The sequence below is a fragment of the Talpa occidentalis genome, unplaced genomic scaffold, assembly GCF_014898055.3.
Source record: "Talpa occidentalis isolate TD23 unplaced genomic scaffold, MPIMG_talOcc4v2.1 talOcc4.3, whole genome shotgun sequence".
In the NCBI taxonomy this organism is placed as follows: Eukaryota; Metazoa; Chordata; class Mammalia; order Eulipotyphla; family Talpidae; genus Talpa; species Talpa occidentalis.
Genome location: NW_023603184.1, coordinates 64,502,477 through 64,516,866, shown reverse-complemented (window position 1 = coordinate 64,516,866; position 14,390 = coordinate 64,502,477). Strand labels below are relative to the sequence as shown.

At 48.4% G+C, this 14,390-nt stretch overlaps 2 protein-coding genes across 3 annotated transcripts in view; both read left to right on the top strand.

Annotated features, from left to right (window-relative positions):
• The window catches only part of CFAP221 (cilia and flagella associated protein 221), a 101,276-nt gene extending 97,358 nt beyond the window's left edge, over positions 1–3,918 (top strand). Inside the window, exons 24-25 of the transcript XR_005127527.2 lie at positions 2,788–2,959; positions 3,856–3,918. The gene's annotated coding sequence lies outside the window, so the exon portion shown is untranslated. The remainder of the gene's footprint in view (positions 1–2,787; positions 2,960–3,855) is intronic.
• A 411-nt stretch (positions 3,919–4,329) lies between these two features.
• TMEM177 (transmembrane protein 177) lies at positions 4,330–9,226 on the top strand. 2 transcript variants are annotated; one of them, XM_037523233.1, is made up of 2 exons: positions 4,330–4,360; positions 6,165–9,226. In XM_037523233.1, the coding sequence occupies exon 2, from the start codon at positions 6,187–6,189 to the stop codon at positions 7,120–7,122; it is 936 nt and encodes a 311-aa protein (XP_037379130.1). In that variant the 5' UTR covers positions 4,330–4,360; positions 6,165–6,186; the 3' UTR covers positions 7,123–9,226. The 2 variants fall into 2 exon arrangements, with proteins under 2 accessions (XP_037379130.1, XP_037379131.1); XM_037523234.2 differs by lacking the exon at positions 4,330–4,360 and adding an exon at positions 4,447–4,595.
• The last annotated feature ends 5,164 nt before the right edge of the window (positions 9,227–14,390 follow it).

The window sequence follows — 14,390 nt, the reverse complement described above, 5'->3', positions numbered from 1 at the left end:
ATGAAGCATTACATGAAAGAACACTAAGCAGGCTCATGGAAATGTTTTAAAGGGTGGGAGGTTTGGGATGTGGGCCTTGGGGAAAGCAGAGGAATGGATGGAAAGCAGGTTTTAAGCTCTCTCATGCCCTTTCAAAGATGTGAATGGGTCTGTCTCAGGTCTCTGTCCAGACCTTGCAGCCTTGCCCTGAGTCAGACCACACACATTTGTCCTTCTCCCACTAGATGGCATCACAGAGTGGAGTTTCTGTTAGCAAGGCAACAGACCTACCTCTACTAAAGAACATCTCACAAAAGGCCCCTTTATCCAGAGCACAGAGGGCTGGGGCTGCCACTCACCTAGGAGATGCAAGGCCCATAGCACCATCCCCCCTCCTCCTCATAGTGAACTGATCAGAGCAAACAAGCTCCTTGTGTTACAGGGCAGACCCAGGGGAAAAGAGGATGACCCAGTTTGTGAGTCCTCACCTGTGCATTTAAGAATACAGGACAAGACCCAAAAGCAAATACACAGAGAGAAACAAGAAAAGAATGATTTTAAAGCAATCATTTACATTCAGACTGAGAAAAGGAAGAGAAGAAGAAAACTTACTAGCTGGCATGTGGCCAGATACTATCTCTTCTACCCACAAATGGCATCAACTGAGCAGACACCAGTGTGCAGTGGGAACCAGCCATAAGGGGGGAGAGAGAGAGAGAAGAGAAAGCAGATCACATGAGCTCCATCTTTTTAAAAATTAATTAATTTCTTTCATCGTTGTTCATTTTTGTACATTTTTGTACTATACCTGCGTGGAGAAATTGGTTTCTCCACGCAGGTATAGTCCCCATGCGGACCTTGAAAGACAGAGCACTATGTTTATTGGAGCACTATTTACAATAGCCAAGCTATGGAATGCCCTAAAACAAGTGAAAGGATCAAGATGATGTGGTGTGTGTGTGTGTGTGTATATACACACACACACACACACACAATGGAGATATATATATATATATATATACACACACACACACACACACACACAATGGAATACTAATCGGTGATCAAAAAAAAATAAACTCATGCCATTTTCAGCAACATGTGTGGAGCTGGAAGGGATCTGCTAAGTGAAATAAGTCAGAAGGAGAAAGACAAATATCGGATAGTTTCACTTATATGTGGAATACAGAAAAACCAAACAAAGGGTCAGGAAAAAGACAAAACTTACAAGCTGACCATAGATCTGAGGCATCCGGCAGGGAAGGAAGTGGAAGGGGGGGTCAAAACAGGGGAGGGAGAGCACAAGGGACAGTGGAGATGGAGCACGGGTGCTGTGGTGGTGGGAGAACAACATGGACTACAACTGAGGTGAGAAATAAAATACCGTCCAAAAAAGAAAATAAATTTAATATATATATTTTTTAAAGATCAGAAGCAAGACATGGCTGCCCAATTCACTAGTTCTGTTCAACATGGTGTTAGAAGTTCTAGTTAGTCAGAGCAATTAGATAAAGAAATAAAAAGTATCCAGACTGGAAAGGAAGAAGTAAAATCATCTGTTTGCAGATGATATAATCTTTTTTTAATAAATTTTATTTTTATATTCCCCATACAATTGCAGCCCCCTTATTTTGACCCCAATCCCTCCCCTCCCCGCCCCACCCCCCATAGAGTGTCTCTGGTTCATAGTTTTTTGTTGATTTTGATTTTCACTTTCTTATAGTTGTTCATTTTCCTGGTCCCTTATTTAAGTTTTCTAGATTCCTGCTATGAGTGAGACCATCCGGTATTTTTCTTTTTCTTTCTGGCTTATTTCGCTGAGCATGATCCCTTCCAGCGCCATCCATGTTGCTGCAAATTGCATGTGTTTCAGATGATATAATCTTATCTGTAGATTACCCTAAAGATTCCACATGCACACATATGTATACACACCTGCTAGAACTAATAAATTAATTTAGCAAACTAGCAGGATCCAAATCCAACACACACAAACCAGTTGCTAGATATTAAGGTCATGCTTCCTCCTACCTCACAAAATGAGCGATTCATTAATATCCTCTAATACTCAGTCCATATTCACATTTCCCCAGTTATCTCAAAGGTGTCCTGTTTTAGAAAATGAACTGCTGATTCAGGATCCCAACAAAAATTCACAAATTACATTTAACTTCTATGTCTTTCTAGAGCTTCCATATGATCCAGCAATTCCACTCCTAGGTCTTTACCCAAAGGACACAGAAACATCAATTCCAAAGAGCACCTGCACTCCTATGTTTATAGCAGCACTGTTTACAATAGCTAAGCTTTGGAAACAACCCAAATGCCCAAAAATAGATGACTGGATCAAGAAGATGTGGTACATATATACCATGGAATATTACTCAGCATTCAAAAAAGATAAACACATGCAATTTGCAGCAACATGGATGGCACTGGAAGGGATCATGCTCAGCGAAATAAGCCAAAAAGAAAAAGAAAAATACCGGATGGTCTCACTCATAGCAGGAATCTAGAAAACTTAAATAAGGGACCAGGAAAATGAATATAAGAAAGTGAAAATCAAAATCAACAAAAAACTATGAACCAGAGACACTTTTTGGGGGGTGGGGGGCGGGAGGGGAAGGATTGGGGTCAGAATGGGGCGTTTGTAATTGTATGGGGGAATATAAAAATAAAATTTAATATTAAAAAAATAAAATAAAATAAAATAAAAAAAATAACTTCTATGTCTTTCAAGTCTCTTTTAAGTCTCCTTTCCCTCCATGTTTTTTATGTCATTGATTTGCCACATTGTTTGCCCTGTAGAGTATCTCTCATTCTGGACCTGGCTGAGGGCACATATTATAGCACTGTTTACACACAAGCAACTGAGGAGCCAAAGTTGGAGTCTCAGAACCAGAACGGATCTGAATAGTAAGAGCTATGCTGGGTACTGCACATACAAGAATTCATTGAACTCCCACAATAACCCTAGGAGGTAGGTAATATTCTCATCCGCATTTTATAGATAGGAACACTAGGCATAACATGACACAGCTAGTAATGGATACCACCAAGGTTTGATCCCAGCATTCTGCCTCCAACATCTATGCTTTTTACCACTGCCAGGTTTACATCTGATCACTGAAGTCCTTTGCTCCAGACAAGGTGCCTTTCAAAGCTGAGATTAAAGGGACACTCCAAGTCCTATTCAGGGGCAAGTAATTTGAAATGTCCCCTCCCCCCCTTGTTAGGCAAATAAGTATCTAATTATCTTCTAGGATTAGAATATAATAAGGGGGTCTTCCTGGTGGCTCACAAGTTAAAGTCTCAGTGCTATCAAGCTATTGCCAGCCACTGCGGCATGAGTTCGATCCCCAGTCAGGGAGCTAACCCACTTGGTGCAACAGACCTGTCCTGTCTCGCCTGCTGCTCCCCTCAGCAGTGGATTTCAGTCAGTCTGCCTGTTCTGCTCCCCGCTCTGTCTCTGGTGAATCCTCTCACCAACCCCTGCACCTCTGACCTACACCCCAGTTCTTGCATGCATACATATTTTTTTAAAAAAAGGAATATAACAAGTTCCCTTGAGATAGATATTATCTTCACTTTAGAAACGAGGAAAGTGAGGTCCAAAGAGATAGCATCCTTTCCCCTGCCTCCTAAGGAAGTCTCCCCGGGGGCTACAGTCTCCGTAAGCACTGACTCTAGGCTGTGGGGCTAGCCCAAGTTGGGGCAGCTACGCTGGATCAAGGTTCTTCACTCATGTCAGGGTCCTCTCTGCCTGACCACCCCATGACTCTACAGTACAGCCATGAGTCAAACCTGAGACAGAACACAAAGGGTTAGCTGGGCATCATGCATGGACCCCCTGCAGCTAATCCTTTTGTGCTGCAGAGCTCTCTCTTGGACAGAGCGCTGACCCATGGAAGAGACAAAGACCCTCCGGCTGGCGTAAGACCGCCTCACCCACACAGGGCCGTCGTTTTCCCGAGGGCTACAAGCGATGACCAAGGCAGGCTTCCAAGAGCAGAGCCCCAGCGCTAACCCGCGCCGAACGGGTCACCGCGGGAGACCCAGCAGGTCGCAGGCCCTTTCCGGACGCCCAGCTGGGAGGGGCTGCGAGCGGGGGCCTGGCCGCCAGCAGGCCCCGCCCACGGCCCCGCCCACGGACAGAGGCCCCGCCCCCAGATCACCGCCCCGCGGTCGCGTCCCCCTAAGCCCCGCCCCCACAGCCAGCGGTCCCGCCCTACAGCCACGCCCCTGGACCCGCCCCCTAAGCCCGGCCGGGGCCTCCGAGTCCCGCTCTGTGTAGGCCCCGCCCCCTGGCCCCGGCCGGCGTGCTTTGCGCCCGTCCCCGCCCCGCGCACGTGCCGCGGCGTCCCTGGCGGCGGCGGAAGAGGTGAGCGAGCGGCGCGGGGCGCGCAGGCGCGTGGGTCCGGGCGCCGGGCCCCCTCCGGCTCCCCCGCGCCGGGTTGGGAGCCGCCGGGCGTTGCCTCGGAAGCTGGGGTGAAAGCTGAGCGGGGACCGCCCGCTGAGGGTCCTGCGACCCCTCCTGGCAGCCTCCGAGGCCCACCTGGCCCTGGAGGACGTTGCGACCTTGGCCGGGACCCTGTCTCGCCGAGCCTGGGGAGAAGGTGTGACAGGGCGGGCCCCGGGAAAGCCCTGTAACAAAAGGTCCAGGTGCCGGGACTCTGGGAGGTTTGATCACAGTAGGCCAGGCAGCACCCCGCCGTCTGGTTAATTACACGCTCCGCAGGAAGGCAGTGAGCGCCCACCGAAGTTAAATATTTGAATATTTACTGAAATATTCATCTGTATGAAATACTTGGCATAGTATGTAAGTTAGCGTTAAAATTTTTCTAAAATGAAAAGTTTGCTGTGGATCCCTGACAGCCTGTGCTCAAATACTGTGCCTTGTATTCTGCTTGAGCTACCAAGAGCTGGAAACTTACCGGCTGCCTTCAACTAAGTGGCAGCAGTGGCGAGCTTTGTAGCCTATGTCTTCTGCACAAACTCCCTTCCTCTTGCCCTGGAAGCCTGACTGGACCCCTGCATGGCCCTTCCTGTCTGCAAATAAATGACAGTTTGTTTGCTCACAATTCTAAAGGATAGAAGTCCAGCAGGACTGGTTTCTTCTGAGGCCTCTCCCAGAAGATCACCTTCTCACTATTGTCTTCTTATGGTCCCTGTCTTAATCTGCTCTCATAAGTATTTTTTAAAAAAGATTTATTTATTTATGCATACAAGTACTGGGGTACAGGCCAGCAGTGGGGGGGGGGAGAGGATTCACCAGAGACAGAGTGGGGAACAGAACAGGCAGACTGACGGAAATACACTGCTGAGGGGAGCAACGGGAGAGGTCTGCTGCACCATGTGGGTATCTCCCTGGCCTGGGATCGAACTCGTGATGCAGTGGCTGCGGACAGCTTCATAGGTTGCGTCTTAACCCCTTGCGCTACCAGGGAGGCCCTACTCTCCTAAGTACACCACTCACTTTGGATTAGGACTCACCCCAGTGACAACCTTTTGACTTAATCCTTTAAAGACTGCTTCTAAATGCTGTCACACTCTGAAGTGTTAGGGGTTAGGACTTCAACATGAATTTGGTGAGGGACACAATTAAGCTGGTAGCAATGCCGCTTGACTAGTTTTTACTTTTGACTAATTTACTTAATCTGTGTCTCCACTTCCACTCCTGTAAGTATGTGTAACAGCAATAATTAGGTTATGGAGTTGTGAGGATTCGATTGTTAGATAATATACATAAAGTTCTTAGAACTGTGTCTAGTATGAAGGATGTACTTCATAAGCTGGATATGTTTCATCTATAAATCAGTGATCATAAGGCATCATCACCGTGGGATGAATAGTAGAGTAAGGTGTTTGGGTACTTGGTGTTCTGCTAATTATGGGAATAAATGATCACAACCATTATCACAGAGGGCGTCTGCCAGACATGAATTTTTATGTGTGTTTATTTGTGTACCCATCAGAGCCACCCTCCTTGTGTCCATTTAGCAGATGGAAGTGACCGAGGTGAAGCTGGAATTGAACTCAGGCTCTGGAGCTCACAAACTTAACTGCTGTACTATATTGCTTCAGTTAAAAAAGATTGGGGTGTGGAAAAGAAGGGCTGTATGAGATTTGCAGCCTGCAGGTGGGCCCAGGGAACTAACAGCTGACTTCTCTTTTTCTTGGCCCAGGTTTACAGCAGTGGCAGCACCCATGGCTGGTCCCCTGTGGCGGGCCACAGTCTTTGTGCAGAAGCACAGGACAGGCCTACTGGTGGCTTCCTGTGCAGGCCTGTTTGGGGCTCAAATTTCATACCACATCTTCCCAGATCCTGTGGTCCAATGGCTGTACCAGTACTGGCCACAGGGCCAGCCTGCCCCACTCTCCCCAGAGCTGCAGACGCTCTTTCAAGAAGTGCTACAGGACATGGGCGTCCCCTCAAGCCATTGCTATAAGGCCTTCACCACCTTCACCTTCCAGCCTGTGAGTGCCGGCTTCCCACGACTTTCTACTGGGGCAGTGATGGGAATCCCCGCCAGCTTCCTAGGTGGCCCAGTGGTCAACAGTGATCATCCTGTGATTGTACATGGGCAAAGAGTGGACTGGCAGAGCCCAGCAGGCACCAGACTGAGAGATGCCCTGATTCTGTCCCATGATGCCCAGAAATTCGCCTTGGCCAGGGAAGTGGTATACCTGGAGAGCAGTGCAGCTGTCTTGCAGGCTCTGCCGGCCCCAGCTTCCCTGGCAGGAACTTGGGCACTAACTGTGGGTGCCAAGCATGCCCTGGGGCTCTATGGAGGCCCAATGAACTTACGGGCTGCCTTCAACTTAGTGGCTGCAGTGGCAGGCTTTGTAGCCTATGCCTTCTGCACTGACTCCCTTACTCTTGCCTTGGAAGCCTGGCTAGACCGCCGCACGGCCTCCCTGTCTGCAGCCTATGCCCGAGGTGGAGTGGAGTTCTTTGAGAAGGTTCTCTCTGGGAACCTTGCCCTGCGCGGTCTTTTGGGCAAGCAAGGCGAGAAGCTGTATACACCCAGTGGCAACATCATTCCCAGACATTGGTTCCGCATCAAACATTTGCCCTACACAACCCGCCGGGACTCTGTGCTGCAGATGTGGAAGGCAACACTCCAACCTGGCCACTCTTAAGGGCTCATCTCAAAGACAGTTCCAGCTGGTGCAGGACCATCTTGCCATGAGGGGACCCTCAGCGCCTTTGCGCCCACAGCCCAGTGTCAGGAAAAGCAGACTTTAAACAGTCTAGATCCTTCCCCACCCCAGCACTTAGGATCTCAGTGATATTGGGCCAGTCCCTTTATGTATCTGCGCCTTGGTCTCCCGAGTTGTAAAATGGGGAGGATGTGAACTACCTGATAGAATTGTCAGGTTGTGTGAGATTGTGAACAGATGGGCCCGGCAGCACGGGCCTGCTGTCAATAAACAGGACACCCCTCCTTAATCTTTGAACTCCAGCGGGCTGCGGGAGTCAGCCCCATCTCCACAGTAGAGGTGTTGGTGAAGACCCACCCATGGTCTGCCGGTGGTCGAATCCCAGGTTCCCTCTGCGCGGGCAAAGAGGAGAAACTGAGAGGCCAAGATGAAAAATTAGTGTAGGCCTGTCATGTAGGGGTGGGACTTCCAGGGTGGTGTGCCCAGTGCAGATAGCATGTTAAGAGCGGGCTGGGCAGCAGACAAGGGGCAGTGGGACCCAGGGCCTAAAGGGGAGGTTATCCCGGAGCCTGGCAAGACTTGCGCTGAGGGGCACCTCCTGGCAGGAGCTGTCACGAAAGCAAAGGAAGAAACAGGCCACTGAAAAGCAAGGCCCTGCAGGGAGGAGCCCTCTGCTCAGACTGCGGGGCACATGGCATTGGATAGGAGCGGAGGGGAGGGGAGCTGGCAACGGCAAGCTTGACTCCCAGGAGCAGTGAGAACTGTGTGGTGGAGACAGGGTAGATTGTGCCTGGGGTCACCCTCAGCACCCAGAGGAAGGCTGTGCACATGGCCTGCTTGTTTCCCCTAAGGCCTCTCACGGTGGACAGAACATACCCCACTTTTGATCCTTTGGCAGGACGCCTAAGCAGAGAAATGAGGACAGCGGTGATCAGTGAGCTGGGTTTGCTTGGCCATTCATGTTTTTCTTGGAGAGTACTTTTCCCCTGGAAGAGCTGAAAAATTCAGGCCTGGTGCCAGAATTCTCAGGGTACACGATTAGGCCATCCATATCTAGGGGAGGGGGCAGAACTGTACCAGGAAGGTCATTTAGCAGTGGCAGAAAGGTGTGGCAGGGAGCTGCGAATGGAGAAGAAGCAGGGCAGGGAAGGCACGCTGCTGGGTCCTTGGCCATGGGTTGGGGCATGGTGCTCTGGCTCCATTCTGTGCCCCCCGCTGGGTCCTTTCACCAGGTCTACCCTGACTGAGTTCCTGATGCTCAAGCACCGCATCTCAAGTCCCTGGGACAGCAGCAGGCGTAGGCTCAAAGATAGATGAGCGAGTGAGTGGGTGATCTCCACTTGGAAATAACACTTCAGGGGAGCTCCTTGGAATGTCACCCAGCTGCTGCCGCCACATGGGGTTGATTATTGGCTGGAGATTGGTCATTTAGGGTCTGAATGTTCTGAGCTTCCCCACCCCAACTTCTCTCAATACTGCAGGAGTTCAAATGGCTTCAAGGCTTTCCTGCCGATCTGCCCAAATGATTTAAGTAAGGGAGCCCCAATGAGCGGGGAGGCACACCCTAAAATGGCTCCTGGCTTGGCTCTGTCTATTCCAAATCACAAGTTTTGTCTCCACTCATACTGCTTCCAGTCCCCACACCTGCTTTTCATGGCCCACATCCAAACCTTGACTCACAGAGCCCCACCTTGAGATTCTGCACATCCCTAGACAAAGTTATCACCTGAACCCTTCAGTGCACTCTCCACCCCCTCTCCAAGTTTGCAGCAGAGAAGTAGCAACTTTTGCTGAGAAACTCGGCTGGGCAGTTCTCTCTGCTCACCACTAACCCAGCTGCCAGTGTCAGTGATGCTCCTACCCATCCTCAACCTCCCAGGCTTTACTTTTTTGGGCCACCAGGCAGTTCTCCCACCTCTCCTAGCTCTTGGAAATGCAGGTCTCTCAGCTTCTGCCATTTAAGCCCTTTGTGAGTAGCACCCGACTTTTGATGACATGCACCTCTGAACCTGGGCCTGCGGGCCTCTCTAATCATGTGTCATCCTCTCTCCCAGGCTCTGTGCGTATTAGTCTCACCAGCACTTTGGTTCTTTTTTTTTTTTTTTTTTTAAAGATTTATTTATTTATTTATTCATTTATTTATTTATACAAGCACTGGGTACAGTCAGAAGCGCGGGAGGGTGAGAGAATTCACCAGAGCCAGAGCAGGGAGCAGAGCAGGCAGAAGGACCGAAGCACACTGCTGAGGGGAGCAGCGGGCGGCAAGAGAGGTCTGCACGCCATGTGGGACCCTCCTCCGGTGGCCGGGGAGCAGCTGGGGATTGAACCGGCGCTGCAGAGGCTGCGGGCAGCTTCGCAACCCAGCGCTCAACTGCTGCGCCACCAGGGAGGCCCCACTTTGGTTCCTTAAGTACCATCTCCCTCCTTACCCACAGTGTCCTCCATCAGGGTGGAACCCTGCCGCTGCCCTTGGCTGTTACTTAGTGCTCCTCCTGCAAGAAGACTCAGTACCTGTGCCTCTCCCTAGCCCTTACTGCTGACTCTAATTATATAATTAAGCTTCCATGGAGTTAGTGGCTTAACATCTCATCTGCTGAAATTTTAGTATATGTGCTGCCGAAGCAAACACTCATCTGCTGAAATGAGGGTTGTGCATCGTGTACAGGTCTGGACCAGCACTCTATAACATTTTAAAATAAATGGACAAGTTTTTTTTTTTGGTTTTTTTTTTAAGATTTATTTATTTATACAAGAATGGGGGTACAGGCCAGAGGCACAGGAGGGTGAGAGAATTTACCAGAGACAGAGCAGGGAGCAAAACAGGCAGGTGGACCAAAAAACACCGCTGAGGGGAGCAGCGGGCGAGACAGGAGAGGTCTGCCGTGCAATGAGGTTATCTCCCTGGCTGGGCGGGAATCAAACCCATGCTACAGAAGCTGTGGACAGCTTCACAGCGCTGCGCTCAACCCGATGCGCCACCGGGGAGACCCAATGGACAGGTTCTTAAGCTATGACAGACACAGGCCTGCCCCCTAAAGTTTCTGAGCAATTGCAATAAGGCTGGCTGTGGAGGCCATATGAATTATATGTGATCCTGTTCTGTCTTCCCAATTTGGGATTTTTCCAAGGACAGAGCTCGATCCCTATCTCCCTAACTGTAACCCAACAGAAACTAATCAGTATTCCCAAAGATATACGTAAGAGCATTATCTACAATACAAAAAACTTAAGAGTAATGGAATGTAGAATAGCAATGACGTGAGAGATTTTGGTATATCCATTTTTTGAATTTTGTTCAGGCACTGAAAGGTATAATGATGAAGACTGGTAGAAATATGTATCAAACTGCATCGAATATTGGTTGTAAATATCAATTATTTTTAAAATATGAAATATTACCTTATGTTGATTGCAACAATGTAAACGTGGTACTGCTAGAAAGAAAATTCATAAATTTAAAGTAAGTCTGTTAAGGTAGAATTTTGAATGACTTTATTTTAGGGGTAAGGACTTAGCACCAGATATATTGATAGTTGTATGTATGAAGGCTCATTTCGCGGGACCACCTCTCCCTGCATTAAGGTGACAGGTCCTGGCATAAGTGCTCCTTGGGGTGTGGCCAACCTTCTGTCCGTCGGTTACTGTGCAGTCATAAAAATGTGCTGCACAGATCTGCTGTGGGGAGCAGCATTGACTGACAGTCCCAGCTGTTGTGTCTCTAGATCCACCACATTTGCACTGAGGCCGTGCCTCCGCTGGCTGCTGCGGCCAATGACTGCTCCTGAGGGCAGTACTAACGCAGGCCCTTGTCAGTGAATGCGGGACTCCTCCAAGGGTGACTGTGGCTTGAGCACCTCCCTTCAGTGACCTTGGCTGATCTTTTTTCATTTTTGTAAATTTTTTATTGAAGTACCATTGGTTTACAGCGTGTTAGTATTTTGGATTTGGATCTCCCTGCTCGGGTGCAGTCACAGGCGTGTGCTCACCGCCAAAGCGCCCTAGTCCTCTACGTAGACCATTGTGCTGTCTCCCCAACCTGTTCTCACGCCCCCTCTCCGATGCTTCAGTTCTGTGGTCAGCTCTCAAGGGTTGGTTTAAAAGTTTGTCTTTGACCCTTTGTTTAATTTCTCTACATTCCATATATAAGTGACACTGTTATAGAGCATCCCCGATATTAAACGGGTTCCTGGCTGTGGGTCCTCACCCGCGCGCTTTAAAGGGACTTATGAATACTCTACTACAGACACACACAAAAGGGTTAATAAAAGGTTTATTTACAAGAGGAAAGGAAATAAGGAAAATGTACAACTCAGGGAGAAAATAGGGAAATAAAGTCTTTAATGCGTCCTACCCTATCCGACGACCTGGAAACCCCAAAGTCACTCTCAGAGCTGACCGGACGCTGCTGCTGGCCAAGAGCCCAAAAATGGAGAGCGCCCCCAAAGCCCACGTGTCTGCCTTTTGTATCCACCTGGCTGCTTAACCCCACCCTCAGGTCCCAGCCACCTTCCCTTTGGTGGTGATGGGATTTGGAGTTCCCAGTGTCTTTGGCTTTGACCTGGGGTGGGGGTGGAGTCCACAAAGCCTGTATGGAATTTGCTTTGGGACCGCCTTTTCCCCCTAACAATTCCCCCCTTTCACTTTTTGCCACCATTTCCATGGTGATGAAGATCAAATATATGGAGGTTGGGATGCAGTCTCAGATGAACGTTTTGTCAGGTTCCAGTGTGAAAGAAAACCAGTCTCTCCAGGTATTTGTCCATTGTGGAAAGCAAAAGTCCTCCACTCCAGGAAAAAATAGTTCATTAGTTTAAGCCAAAAAAAATCTGGAGGCGTTAGCCAAAACAAGTCAGCAGATATGTAAAAATTTCAGGAAAAAAAAAATCTTAAAATGGTTCAACTGATGTAAAAACACAAATTTTCTCAACCTTGATCCCAAACTTTTAACAGCAAAGCAAAAGTTTGCAAACTAAATTTACTTTTAAACCATTTTTCCTATTTTTGCATAAAATCACAGGGTAGAGATAACTAACAGCAATTTGTTTAGCTGGCTTTGTTGAAATATTCCATACAGGCTCAGAGCGAACCGGTGGCATCCAGTCGATGTATGTTTCAGGTATAAAGTTGGTCTCATCAGACTCCACCTGGGCTTTCCTCTTCTCGAGGGTACCAGGGCATTTTCGTTGGCTGGGTTGTCCAGTCCTGCCAATGGAGGCAAGCTTCCTCACCTTCTTTGGAGGTCTCTGGAACCCTACAAACAAGGCAAACAGGTTCTCCTCTTCTTGGTTTAGCTCTTTTTCAACTTTTGGAAGAACTCCACACAAAGCCACACAATCAAACTCGCGTCCGATTTTTTTGTTAAAACAGGCAAAATCCCTATGGAAGTTATGCAAAAACAGACTCTAAGATAAGTAGCAAAAATTACTACCACTATTTGTATGCTGTGTTGGTATCAAGGGGAGAGAAAAAGTGACAAGTTAGTTTTGCTGGAAAAAAAAAAATTACAACCTTTTTGCAGATTCTGGTTACTCAAAACAAAAATTAAACGGGTTCCTGGCTGTGGGTCCTCACCCGCGCGCTTTAAAGGGACTTATGAATACTCTACTACAGACACACACAAAAGGGTTAATAAAAGGTTTATTTACAAGAGGAAAGGAAATAAGGAAAATGTACAACTCAGGGAGAAAATAGGGAAATAAAGTCTTTAATGCGTCCTACCCGATCCGACGACCTGGAAACCCCAAAGTCACTCTCAGAGCTGACCGGACGCTGCTGCTGGCCAAGAGCCCAAAAATGGAGAGCGCCCCCAAAGCCCACGTGTCTGCCTTTTGTATCTACCTGGCTGCTTAACCCCACCCTCAGGTCCCAGCCACCTTCCCTTTGGTGGTGATGGGATTTGGAGTTCCCAGTGTCTTTGGCTTTGGCCTGGGGTGGGGGTGGAGTCCACAAAGTCTGTATGGAATTTGCTTTGGGACCGCCTTTTCCCCCTAACAACACCATCTGATATTTATTTTTCTCCTTTTGGCTTATTTTACTTAGAATTATCCCTTCCAGCTCCATCCCATGTTGCTGCAAATGATGAATTTGTCTTTTTTGATTGCTGAATGGTATTCCATTGTGTATCTATATCACATTTCCTCAGCCCACTCCTCTTCTTTGGGACACTTAGTTTTTTTTCCATAGCTTGGCTATTGTGAATGGTGCTGCAATAAACACTGGAGTGAAAGCTTCCTCTCAAATTAGTGCTTATTATTCAGGTAAATACCTAGTAATGGAATTGCTGAGTCATATGGTAGATCCATTTCTAATATTTTGAGACATCTCCATACCACTTTCCATAGGGACTGAGCCAGTCTATATTCCTACCAACAGGGTGAGGAAGTTCCTTTTTCTCCACATCCTCACCAGTCCTGTTTCAGGTCATTTTTGATATGGGTCATTATCACAGGTGTGAGGCAGTATCTCTTTGTGGTTTTGATTTATATCTTCCTGACAATAAATGACGATGAGCGATTTTTCATGTGCCTTCTTTGGAGAAGTGCCTCTTTAGCTCTCTGGCGGACCTTTCTTAGAACTTCTCTGAAGGCTGCGACCCTGCCTACACCTTCTGCCTCCCTCCCCCCATCACAGGTGTCAGACCTGCCTCATGGTGTGAAGACTTGCCTCTGCCCCTCCCCCTTTGTCCTTCACCACCCCTTTCCCTGGTTCGCCTCTTACTCATATGATCCTGTCTTGGAGTCTGTTTCTCAGAGGACCTGAACTCACACAGTCAGGTACAGTGTGAGGCTCTGGGGACACACCCTTGTCCCCATGGAGCTTGCAAATCTGCAGACGAGACTATCAGACAAGTAAACCAGTGGTGCCAGCGCAGTGAAGGTGTAAGGGACAGGTTAGGTGGAGCACAGGGCAAGAGCACCCAACTCAGCCTGGGATGGGAGGTGGTCAGGAAGCCTTCCCAAAGCCTGACTCCTTTGTGGAAAGCTGTGTGGAAGAAGCTAATGCTAATAATATCAAATATGTCTATGACACCGAATTGCCAAGCCCTTTACTTATTATATATTGATTCATGTAATCCCCACCACAACCCTACTGCCTCTGCTTTACAGATGAGAAGATCAAGGCATGGAGATTAGTGGCTTCCCCCCACCCCCAGCCACTGCTAGTCGTGGGGTCTGAACCAGTGTCCGTCTGGCCCTAGCATTTGTGCTCTTAGCCAGTACACCATGTCCGCCAGGAGAAATGGGCCG

Bases quoted from the DNA above. Each gene is read 5' to 3' on its own strand.
- TMEM177 (XM_037523233.1), top strand. From the start codon at position 6,187: ATGGCTGGTCCCCTGTGGCGGGCCACAGTCTTTGTGCAGAAGCACAGG.